Source organism: Arabidopsis thaliana, chromosome 3 (assembly GCF_000001735.4).
Source record: "Arabidopsis thaliana chromosome 3, partial sequence".
Lineage (NCBI taxonomy): Eukaryota > Viridiplantae > Streptophyta > Magnoliopsida > Brassicales > Brassicaceae > Arabidopsis > Arabidopsis thaliana.
The window spans coordinates 10,081,695-10,093,725 of record NC_003074.8 but is presented as its reverse complement, the minus strand read 5'-3'; the positions used below and the strand labels follow the sequence as shown (position 1 = coordinate 10,093,725).

At 34.3% G+C, this 12,031-nt stretch overlaps 3 protein-coding genes and 1 pseudogene across 9 annotated transcripts; 3 read left to right on the top strand and 1 right to left on the bottom strand.

Moving 5' to 3' along the window:
* The first annotated feature begins 596 nt into the window (after window positions 1-596).
* Window positions 597-867, top strand: AT3G27321 (annotated as a pseudogene). The gene has a single exon.
* Window positions 868-934: 67 nt separating this feature from the next.
* Window positions 935-3,670, bottom strand: AT3G27320 (alpha/beta-Hydrolases superfamily protein). Of its 2 annotated transcripts, NM_001035704.2 has the most exons (3): window positions 3,134-3,670; window positions 2,575-3,037; window positions 935-1,872 (listed from the first exon to the last, which is right to left on the bottom strand). In NM_001035704.2, the coding sequence occupies exons 1-3, from the start codon at window positions 3,417-3,419 to the stop codon at window positions 1,335-1,337; spliced, it is 1,287 nt and encodes a 428-aa protein (NP_001030781.1). In that variant the 5' UTR covers window positions 3,420-3,670; the 3' UTR covers window positions 935-1,334. The 2 variants fall into 2 exon arrangements, with proteins under 2 accessions (NP_001030781.1, NP_189367.1); NM_113646.4 differs by having other exon boundaries at window positions 2,575-3,670.
* A 795-nt stretch (window positions 3,671-4,465) lies between these two features.
* Window positions 4,466-6,620, top strand: PUX1 (plant UBX domain-containing protein 1). Its single transcript, NM_113645.3, has 7 exons — window positions 4,466-4,735; window positions 4,934-5,030; window positions 5,119-5,190; window positions 5,379-5,446; window positions 5,522-5,651; window positions 5,731-5,835; window positions 6,170-6,620. Exons 1-7 carry the CDS (start codon window positions 4,649-4,651, stop codon window positions 6,364-6,366), a joined length of 756 nt encoding a protein of 251 aa, NP_566815.1. The 5' UTR covers window positions 4,466-4,648; the 3' UTR covers window positions 6,367-6,620.
* A 307-nt stretch (window positions 6,621-6,927) lies between these two features.
* G6PD5 (glucose-6-phosphate dehydrogenase 5) lies at window positions 6,928-10,717 on the top strand. 5 transcript variants are annotated; one of them, NM_001035703.3, is made up of 17 exons: window positions 6,968-7,120; window positions 7,238-7,314; window positions 7,394-7,611; window positions 7,711-7,796; window positions 7,874-7,937; window positions 8,011-8,197; window positions 8,282-8,439; window positions 8,522-8,590; window positions 8,679-8,737; window positions 8,835-8,871; window positions 9,023-9,094; window positions 9,220-9,367; window positions 9,495-9,590; window positions 9,667-9,737; window positions 9,851-9,966; window positions 10,050-10,095; window positions 10,241-10,717. In NM_001035703.3, the coding sequence occupies exons 3-17, from the start codon at window positions 7,438-7,440 to the stop codon at window positions 10,406-10,408; spliced, it is 1,551 nt and encodes a 516-aa protein (NP_001030780.1). In that variant the 5' UTR covers window positions 6,968-7,120; window positions 7,238-7,314; window positions 7,394-7,437; the 3' UTR covers window positions 10,409-10,717. The 5 variants fall into 5 exon arrangements, with proteins under 5 accessions (NP_001325679.1, NP_001030780.1, NP_189366.1 ...); NM_001338866.1 differs by lacking the exon at window positions 7,238-7,314 and having other exon boundaries at window positions 6,928-7,120; window positions 10,241-10,700; NM_113644.5 differs by lacking the exon at window positions 7,238-7,314.
* Window positions 10,718-12,031: the final 1,314 nt, after the last annotated feature.

Genomic DNA, 12,031 nt, shown 5'->3' with positions numbered 1-12,031 from the left:
GCAATTGTATTTCTGTTCTTAGAAAAAAAAAATGCAAATTATTTTAACTAGATTTTTTGGTTATTAATAGTGATTTTTAAATTGAAATATATTAATGTCAAAAATAATAAGATTTATTGTAAAAATCAAATAAATCTTAGATGTCAAAGATATAATGAACATTTTTATGTGGCTTGGAAAATGAGTTTTTTCTGATATTAAAAGATTTTATGTACTTAGATATTATAATAGATTTGGCTTGGGAAGACTTTTCAAAAAAAGCACTAAAAATAAGGTTTTGTAAATACAATTCAGCATAATATGTGACTAGTTTAACAGATAAACTTGTAAATTTAGAGGATTAATAATATGCTAACTTACAAAATATATCCATAACATGTACTAAATTTAGAGAGTTGTGTTTAATACAATTAATACTATTGAAATAAATATCTAAGGCAATCCACTAAGGAACTTTTGTTTTTTTCCACTAAGGAACATTACTTTGGCCTAGAAGTATATATATATATGCGTTATACTGTTCAAACTCCTCAAATATTTTAGTTTTTGGAAACAAATCTTAATTATATTCCTAAGACACCTTAAGTTTTTGTAAAATGAATCCAACTATGATGATACAAAAAACACTAACAGATAGCGATGTTAGTTATAGGAATCGTTTGATTTTGATTTTGCCTAAAGATAAGGTTGAGAACATAACAAGACGCACAAGACAATAACAATTCATATTTGGTAAACCTTGGAAAGGACGGTAATGGTTATTATATCGGAAGAGGGTGGAATAATCTTAGAGATGCAAGAAATCTAAAAGCAGGCGACGTTATCAAATTATATTGGCAAGATACCAAATTTATTTTTTCTATGTAAAAATATTTATTTCTTTTACTATTAATGCTATCTTGCATGTATTATTCATTTTCTTGATAAATATTTTAAACTAATGTTTTCGTTGAATAATGATATTAATAGATTTCTATTTTTTGGTCGACGGATTAATAGATATTACAGTTTTTAAACGAAATAACTCTCAACTAATTTATACCAGAAAAGAGAAACACGTATATAGTTTAATGTACAGGAAATACCCCGAGGGAACCAGAGTCTTTCCCTAGCCCATCTCACAAAGTAAACACCACTCTACACTAACTCTACTCGCAGAGAGAAAAAGAACCTCTTGCTTTGCTTGCCTTTTTTTTTACTTCCTGGTAGAAACAACAAAACCCGGTTTACTCTCGGTTCAGCTCTTTCCGCTTCATGGAGGAACAGCAAAACCCGAAAAAAGCCGGTCTACTTTCGGTTCACCTCTTTTTGCTACCTGGAGATTTTGGTGAACACTAGTATGAGAACTCGTGGCCACGAAGAGAGATGTATTTCTTGGCCCAGATTGCAATATCTTCTGCACAAGCCTGAGCTTGCGGAGTCCTAAGAAGCATGTCGAGGGTTGCAAACTCGTGAACCGCGTCTTTGTACTCTAGCACGGGAGCATCTACGTTGACCTTTCTTAGCTCTTCTGAGTAAGCAATGGCTCGGTCTCTCATCCAGTCATGCTCTGCGACAATGGTTAGTGTAGGTGGCATGAACTTGAGCGGTGGACTTCGGCCTGGAACGAGCGGGTTCGCTGCCTGGTGGTCTAGGCTGAATTCTTCTTCTGGTAAGAAAAGCTTCCATGCGAGAATGCACATAGGTTTGTCGTAGAAGTAGGAATTTGCCTGTTTGATCTCAGACTGTGTGGGTACGCTACCGATGAAGAACGGGTACATTAGGACTTGAGCCACAACCTTGACAGGATCTAGATTTTGACCAACTTCAATGGCTTTGCGGGCTACATAGTCTGCTATATTGGCACCACAGCTCACACCGAGAAGCACACATCTGAAGTTTCAAATTTCGAGAAGTCACAGAACTCAGTAAGATTTTTGGTCATATGAAAGCAACGATCTACAAAATTTATCTATACTCAGCAAGTGTTGTTAAGAACCAAAAGCAGAACATTTATGGAATGCAAACTCCTTGAACTACGTGAAAGCAGTGATCATTTAAAAAATGAGAAAGAAAAAAAAAAGACTTCTGGTGTGACATGCATATGAACCACAGTTGACAACATACCAAGCACATTTTCAGGAAACTGAATCCTAAGCAGAAGGTTTTCTCATCAAAAAACAAGCTTGATAATCCAATCCAAGAAGATTCCTGGAATCCAAAGGATTGAATTTACATATCTAGCATGTACTAAGACCCAGAAATTAATGACGACGAAACAATTCCACATCTCATACCAATGGGTAAGACCGTAAGAGGAGAATTAGCATGAGAAGTCCTGAAAGAAAGCAAGTGTGGTTTGAATAATTTCAAGACATGATAAGGACCTATCAAGACTATTGAGGTTAAGGAGTAAGCTGAACTTAGCATCAGTAGATCACAAATCAAAGATCGTAAAGGACATCGTATAACATATAGAGTTGACACTAAAGCTTAGATTTTCAGGCAGGCATGAACACACACAAACACATTCGTTTCTAACAAATTCTTGGCTCTTTCACTAGTTTCACTACCTAAACAAGACATTGTTTTTACCTCGAGGGATCAGCATGATTTGCCAGCCAAGGCTCCACCAAGGAAGCACCAAAAGCATCAACTATATGCTTATTAACTTCTGATTTCTTCACCTCACCTCCAGGTCGTCGAGAATTTCCCATCGACTTATTACATTCAGCCAAATTCGCCTGCTTCCCCAGCCATTTCAACACCTTGAACCCATCCTCACACGCAGCAGGATACCGATTCTCAGGCGCAAGCCTGTACCCGACTGCCAAAACAATGATGTCACAGTGCTTCGCCATCCTTCTACAAAAGAAATCATTAGCCACTGAGTCATTACTTCCACTTACCCATCCACCACCATGGAACTGCAACATCACAGGAAGTTTTCTAGAGTTTCCACCCGACGACGACGGTGCGTATCCTCTATACACGTCGGAGGATCCTGCCTCAGGGGAGGACGAACCAGTGGTGTAACCGTAACTGTTCCTTCTAGATTCTACCTTATGAGACAACAACGAATTAGACGAACCTAAGCTATTTCTCCTACTAAGAAGATCCGATCCGGCGATGTTGTTGAGAGTTCGAGCCTTACCGGAATAAACACAGGCGGAGGTACTCGGTTCAAGCGGCGTAAGAGCAGATTCCGGAAGAAAAATTCGTACAGATAAAGAAGTTAACGGATCGATATGAATATCTTTGGTTGCAACACCGTCGGTGAATAACGGATTCGGAGCAGCGACGGATTCTTCGGGTCGGGTCGTGACACCAAATGGATCCGAGGAAGATTCATCACCGGAAGATTGAATCCGGTTTTGTAAACGGTGTTTCAAAAGGAACTTGAAGAAGACACTGTAGAGCTTCACACCAACGCTTGGCATTGGAAACACCTTTTGTGAGGTTACAGAGATTTATGGATCCATGGATAGAGGAAGATGAAGAGAGATTGAGATGGTGAATTGCGATTGCATTGAAATTAGGGTTTGTGGAGTGTGAAGATTGCTTCGATTTAGAGCTTGAAGGTGAAAGATGAGCGTTAATAGAGACAAGAAGGATACAACAAAAAGATAAAATTAAAATAAGCAAAGAAGAAGCTTAGGTGGGAAGAGGCTATCAGATTAATAAATTTTCATTTTCGTAGCACAATACTTTTCTTTAAAGGTTTTATTTTTTCCTTTTAATGGTTGGTACTTTATTAATTTCAGGTGGGTAAATACTTTTATTTTGTACAACCTAGATGGCACATATTTATGTAATAACATTTCTTGTCGATATGCCATGTACAAAATGATTACATTTATTTCTTTGTATTTTTCAAAATAATTTAATGTTTATATATTACAAATGAATAAGACAAAACTAAATATTTTTCTCTTTTGTAATAAATATTTCTCAAAAATTCATTAATCTATCATGAGTTTCGAAATAACAAAACTAGACATAAGGTTCGAAAATTCAACAATCGCACTGAATCTTGAGCTGTTTATGTTGCTTATGCTTAAAACCTTACATATATGGTTTGAATGAATAATGGTGATTTGCTAGAAAATTCACCTGATCGTTGATTAGACGACCAAACTTCATCATTTTACCATTTCACTTGTTTAACTTGCTCACTTATCTTTTTATTATTTTGGCATTTCAGATATTTATCTACTACATCTTGCACTTACAAAATGAAGAACACAAAATTTCTCTATATTTTTTTGAGACTCCAAATCTCTGAGATTTTTTAATATTGGTTTAGATTATGAGAGATGCCAATGTTTTTTATTTTAATTTTTTTTTTGATTTTTTTGTTATATGGATTAAGTTGTATATAAATTATTTTGTTGATTTATAAATTTGACATTTCAACAAAAAAAAATAGTTTATTTCATACATTTCATTTTGTTTAATAGTTTAAGTCTTTAAGACTTGTGGTTTACTTGGGGAAAAATTAGATAGAAGAAAGAGGGGTCAAAAAAATGAAAATAAGAAAGAGGGCTTATCTGTAAAAAAAACAAAACATACTGTGCTTAAATTGAAAATCACCTAAAACAAAAGCGCCTCCGGTATATAGACGGTGGATTTGCAGCGAGCAAGTAAAGAATAACTTGAACCGGGTCTGATGTTTGTTGATGACCCTTCTCTACACACCTTGAAACGCAGACGACTCGAGATCACCGATTCCATGGAAGCTTCTTCTTCAGCTCAGGTCTAACTTCATTCTTCTTCTTCTTCTCCCTCATTGATCTATATCATCTGATTCCTACTTCCATTTCGATTTTCATTTGATCCGAAATTTTTCTGTTTCTTCTTCTTCTATATTTGGGGGTTCCCGCAAAGTTTTCTAGGGTTTTTCCATTTCTTGAGTCGAATTCAATATTTATTTGATGGATTTTCGTAAAATTAGGCTAAAATTGCTGATATGCGAGAGAAATTAGGGCGAGAGGTTCGTGTTTTCGAGACTTCGAGTATCTCACAGAGACCAAGTCAAGTTTCTAGTGCTGGTAACTTTTTTGGATCTCTGATTCTTATATTGCATTTGATCTGAATTTGAACAAGTCTTGTGATTGATTGTTTATGAAAATTCCACAGACGATGAATCTGATGATTTCTACGAGTTCACACCTGCAGATTTTTACCGCCTTTTGGCTACTAAGAAAGAAGGTAACATGTTCTGAAGAATCTGTATGGTTTAGTTTACATTCTTCAGCCATTTCCATGAAAATTTTGCAAATCTTTGATCAAATCCAACTGTGTTTGTCATAATCGGAATGTATTGCTTGCTCTAAAGAAATCAGTACCTTGGTTGTTTAATTCTTCTAACATGTAATGTTAAATTACTTATACAAAAGATAAATCGTTGAAGACAAGAAAAATCCGGGAAGCAGAAGAAGCTGCTCGTCGATCAAAGCTCACTAAGGTTCTTTTTACTATTGGTTTCATGTTTGGGAACTAGTTTTATCCCACTGACTATCTATAGATTGATACTGTCTAGGCTGTAATCCGGGTTCGTTTTCCTGATAATCACACATTGGAGGCAACATTTCATCCATCAGAAAAGATCCAAGGCTTGATTGATCTTGTCAAAAGAGTAGTTGCCCACCCAGATGTTCCTTTCTACTTGTGTATGTTTCCATCACTCAGATTTCAGATTTTACATTTGTCAAGAGAAGAAAACTTGATAACGTGCCATCTTTTTGTCAGATACAACTCCTCCCAAGAAACAGATAAAAGATTTCTCACAAGACTTCTACTCAGCTGGGTTTGTTCCTGGAGCCATTGTCTACTTTTCAAACGATCAACCTAAAGGTTAGTTTCTGTCATTACCTTCACCCAATACCATAGTCTTTCTCTGGGGAACTTTTTTGCATTGCGATATGTACGGGATTATAGATTTAGTAAGTGAGATCTTTTTGAGGGATGGATAACTAAACTGCACGAGGAATTGTCCAGAAACTTTCAAACTTAGGAATGAAATAGTTTGATAAGAAGTTTAGGATCATGTGAATACATAGGGAATACTAATCTTAGAAAGCTGGTTAAATTAGGTATAATATTGATTCCCCTTACATACTAAAGAATTTGTTGTGAAGAGGACTGTGTTCTGAACTTATCTTTAAAAAACCCAATGGTTTTTTTGCAGATGATGGTGGTAGTTCAACTCCTTATCTTAATGAAGAGATTTTGTCACTGAAAGATTTAGAGGCCATGACCAAAGCCGTGGAACCGGTTGAATCGTCATCAGAGCCAGCCACGGTTGACTCTAGTGCTGTACCTGTTGAACACGAGCGTAAATCCACAGAGAAGAAGACCACAAAGCCTAAGTGGTTTAAAATGTGATTTCACTTTGTTTCTCACATAACAAGAAACATGTTACCTTTGAAAAGTGACAGTTCCAGTGTGTCGGCATCACTTCACAGTAGCAATCTTATTGTGTCGGTATGGGCTTTTAATATCTTGGCTCATTTGGATTTCTTGGGCCTAAAAGTTACTTTCATTATAGCGTTTTCTTACCTGTCTCGTTCCAAAGTAGAAGAAACTAAATGAATGCATTGCGCTACGTTATATTAGATGAATGAATTTGGTATTATAACAAACAATGACGATTTATTGCATGAATTAGTATATAACACTAATTATGTCAATTGGGTTAAAGACATTTTGTGTTAACACTATTTTGTGGTACTCACCAAAAAAAAAAAAAAACACTATTTTGTGGTGGCTGATAAAAAAAAAATGATAGTAGTTGTTGCCTTGTTGGGCAGGTGAAATCTAACGGTCAAAAATGAATATGAAACTCGTAAATTATTGGGAAAAAAAACAACGTCGCATTTATTCTTTTTGACTTTTTCGTTTCCAAAAAATATCTCAGCATATCTGATCATTACCACTTTCCATTAAACTAACCTTACAATAATTCCCTTAATGGTTTCACGTAATTATAATATTAGTTTCACTACTATCCATTTACAAACAGTCCCTTTATTTTTAATCATCAGCTTTCTAATTTATCTATATAAAAATTCGAACTATCAAACTCCACCCCATAACAAAATTCTCCAAACTAGTGAAAATTTTGTCGCCACCGTCGCAGGTAGAGAGATCTCTTCTCGTAATCTTTGTTGATCCGTTTGATTTCTCGACGAAATCTGATCCATACAAATTACTTATCATTCAATTTTCGTATTGATTCTGTGTTTTATTTTCGCAGTTATGTTATAGCCTAAGTTAAGAATCTTTATCATCTTCATGAGACTCGAATTGTTGGAAAATGTTATAATTTCACAAGTAATCTTTGATTTCATGATTAACCAATCAATCAATCGTAACACAATGATTCCAATTTCACTAAACTTCAATTTTACAGGTTTGTTCTGTATTTTGGTTAGAGTGTTAAAAAACTATTGGAAGATGGGTTCTGGTCAATGGCATATGGAGAAGAGGTCTACTTTAAAGAATGATTCGTTTGTAAAAGAATACAATCCAGTCACGGAAACTGGGAGTCTCTCTATCATTGTTCTTGGTGCTTCTGGTGATCTTGCTAAGAAGAAGACTTTTCCTGCACTTTTCAATCTATTTCATCAGGTTTTTTTAAACAAACAAGAATCTTTTTTATCTTTTATTGTTTTCAATGTCACTTGTTTTTATTTATTTGATGTGTTTATTGGTTTTACATGAGCACAGGGATTTCTTAATCCAGATGAAGTTCATATATTTGGATATGCAAGGAGTAAGATTACTGATGAGGAGCTTAGAGATAAAATCCGCGGGTTAGATGATCCGATCCGGTCCGCCTTTTTGTTGCATCTGACACAATGAAAAGCTTATATTATCATGTTTTATGTAGATATCTTGTTGATGAGAAGAATGCATCTAAGAAAACAGAAGCTTTGTCCAAGTTTCTAAAGCTGGTTAGTCTGTTTCATTTACACAGTTATAGTCCCGTTTGTTTTTGGTAACTGAAAATACAATTTTCTTGTATAGATTAAGTATGTGAGTGGACCTTATGATTCTGAGGAAGGGTTTAAGAGATTAGACAAGGCGATTTTGGAGCACGAGATATCTAAAAAGACTGCTGAAGGATCTTCGAGGAGATTGTTTTATCTTGCACTTCCTCCGTCTGTATACCCTCCTGTAAGCAAGATGATCAAGGCATGGTGCACTAACAAATGTGAGTTTACTGTTAGATTTTGTTAACATTATTAGATAGAGAATATTTGGTAATAACTTCATTGGAAATGTATATTGTTTCCAGCTGATCTTGGTGGATGGACTAGGATTGTTGTTGAGAAACCATTTGGAAAGGATTTGGAATCTGCAGAGCAGCTGAGTTCTCAGATTGGAGCCTTGTTTGAAGAACCACAGATTTATCGTATTGATCACTATCTGGGAAAAGAGTTAGTTCAAAACATGGTAACACATATTTGCTTCTAGTCATTAGTTTATTAATTTAGACAAATAAAGATATAATCTAACGCATTCATCGTTAGTGCAGTTGGTTCTTCGGTTTGCCAATCGCTTGTTTTTGCCACTATGGAACCGCGACAATATTGCAAACGTACAGGTGAGAGTTTGATCGCTTAGCACAAATATTTCTAAACTTTTGTATAGAGTTGAATCCATCCACATAAATCTCTAATTTCTTTTTGCAGATCGTTTTCAGAGAAGATTTTGGAACTGAAGGTCGCGGTGGATATTTTGATGAATACGGGTAAGCTTTTCTCAGTGTTTCATTTGAATATGATATACATGAGACAGAAGTATCATTGCATTCTGATGACTTGTATATATAATCTTCTATTTTTCAGAATCATTCGTGATATTATTCAAAACCACTTGCTCCAGGCAAGTGTTTACATTTGAAATATTTGTCTGTTGTGAAGAAAAACATGAAATTTCCTTGTTGAAAGCCACCTCCATATGACATTTTTCCTTGTTTTTCCTTGCTTGTAACTGCAGATACTTTTATGTATTAACTAAGTTTAGTGTACCACAGGTTCTTTGCCTTGTCGCCATGGAGAAACCAATCTCTCTTAAACCCGAGCACATCCGGGATGAGAAAGTGAAGGTGATTACAGTTTTCTTGATCACATCTTTAGTTTCAAACTTTTGTAGAATCAAGTGATATCTTCATTTGCATTTTCAGCCAATTAATATTAATAACAACTGACTGATTTCTTAAATGAACTTCAGGTTCTTCAATCTGTGATTCCCATAAAAGATGAAGAGGTGGTTCTTGGACAATATGAAGGATATAGAGATGATCCAACTGTTCCAAATGACTCAAACACTCCAACGTTTGCCACAACAATTCTTCGCATTAACAATGAAAGATGGGAAGGTACTGTGTGCATGTGTCCCCTTCACTCTTCATCTTTTCATTTTCTAGATCAAGTTTGGAACATCATGTGCCAAAATCCCTTTTTAGTTGTAGTGGTTAGTAACTTGTGTATTGATGTATCTCTCAGGTGTTCCTTTTATACTGAAGGCCGGAAAGGCAATGAGTTCAAAGAAGGCAGATATTCGCATTCAGTTTAAAGATGTTCCTGGCGACATATTCAAATGTTTGTATCGAGACCAAATCAAACCTTCCCAAATACTTGAAATTTGGTTGGTCTAACCTCTCATGCAATGCAACAGGTCAAAACCAAGGGAGGAACGAGTTTGTTATACGCTTGCAGCCTTCAGAGGCCATGTACATGAAGCTAACTGTAAGTACCTGATGAACCAACCATAATCTACGATACTATAAGAAAAAAGGAGAGACTCACTTTTGTTCATTCATTTATTCATTCAATCTGAAGTTTTTGGCTTTGCTGCGCAGGTGAAGCAACCGGGTCTGGAGATGCAAACCGTGCAGAGTGAACTAGACCTATCGTACAAGCAGCGTTACCAAGATGTCTCAATTCCAGAGGCTTACGAACGCCTTATTCTTGACACGTAAGAATCTAGTAACAATAGTTCTGTATATCAAAACCTTCATTCATCTCATTAGTTGACCCTTATTGTGTATCTCTCTGCAGAATCAGAGGCGACCAACAACACTTTGTTCGCAGAGACGAATTAAAGGTAATTTTACCTTTCTACTTCACCACTTAGAACCCCTGGATACTTCACATCACTCAACTTTGTTTGAAACTTCCACAATCTGATTTTTACCATATATTGAGAAGATCTTTAAACACATATATGTATGTGATCAATCACAAAACAGGCAGCTTGGGAAATCTTCACTCCACTGCTTCACAGGATCGACAAGGGAGAAGTGAAATCGGTCCCATACAAACAAGGTAGCCGTGGCCCAGCGGAAGCAGATCAGCTACTTAAGAAAGCTGGTTATATGCAGACTCATGGCTACATTTGGATCCCTCCTACATTGTAAATGGTATAATCATAGAGATGATGATGATGAGTACACACAAAATAAGAGGGTTTTTTTTCTTTTTTTTCCTTGCTTGCTGAATAAAAACTCTTCACCAGTTTGGAGTTTGTTTAAGTGAATCTTATGTATACTAGTGATCTTCACTAGGACATTGTTTGTTTATGCCTTGTAGTTTTTGTTGTACTAGTCCCTTGTTTTCTTTTTTTACATAATGCAAAACAGCTTTGTGGAAAAGCTAATTAAATTAAGAGATCTTATTCTGCTTAATAGAGGATTGAATCTCATGAATTCGACGTATACACACAGAATAACTGCTCTTGTTATTAAAAGAGAAATTGAACTAGATAGAATTTTAATTAAGAAATTGGCAATAATACTTACTAAAATAAATTAAAACACGACGAAAAAAAAAAAAAAAAAAAATTAAAACACATTACGACTGTTTCATTCTCTTTCATTTTAAATGATGTTTAACTTTTTTGACCGCAAATCTATATATACATTTTTGCAGCCATTTTGTGAAATAAATCCTGCAATTAGAACTTATTTACAATGGCTGCCACTGACTTATTAAATGCAAAAATTAACTACCAAATCAAAGCAAATCTTATTCAAAAGAATATGCTTTTATTTCATGGCCTAATTATTTTTGTCAAAATAGTTAAAATATTTAAAAATTAAATAACCATTTGAAAGAAAACTTTAAATTGATTTAAATTATAAATTTTTTAATAAAAATATTATTAAAAAAAATAAAAAAATAATTTCACCGAACATGATTAGATAGTAGGACTAGATGGTAGGACGTGTTTATAATATTATAATATATAAACTTTATAATAATTAAATAACCATTTGAAAAAAAACTTTTAAATTGATTTGAATTAAATATTTTTTAAACTAAAGTATTATTAAAACAAAAATAACAAAATAATGTCTAATTTTACTGAACGGGGTTTGTGGTAGGAAGGGTTTGGTCGATAGTATTACGAGACGGTATACCACAAGTGAAATCTATTAGATATGTTTAATTTCAATATGCAGGATTAGATGGTATGACGAGTTTTGATCGATAATAATACGAAACGATATACTACGGATGAAATCCTAGATATAACAACTAAAATCTATATATACATTATCTTAAACACTAAACAAAGCAAACAATATTAATAAAACAAATATTTACATATACATTTTATATAACAAATTTTATTAAAAACCTAGCCCCGCGGTATACCGCGGGTCAAAATCTAGTGATGTTTAACTGTTTAAGGGTTCTAGTTAATTTAAGGGTACAAAGTTAAACATCATTTAATAAGCTGCTTCCATTGGTTCTAGTTAATTTATTTACTCACGAAAATACCAAATTTTAAAATAAAAGTATATTCATAAATATTTAAAATAAAAGTATAATTATTTAACAACAATCAAGAAGTCATTCACTTAATTAAATTATCAAATCTTGCCCTTTAACAAAAATTCCTTTATTAAAAAGTGCAAAATCTATAATAAGTAAATAACTTCTTAATTTTTGTTCACAAAATGGCAAATTACTTAATACAATAGTTAATCAATAGGATTATGGACAAGGAATAAAACTAATAACCCAAAAAAATAGAA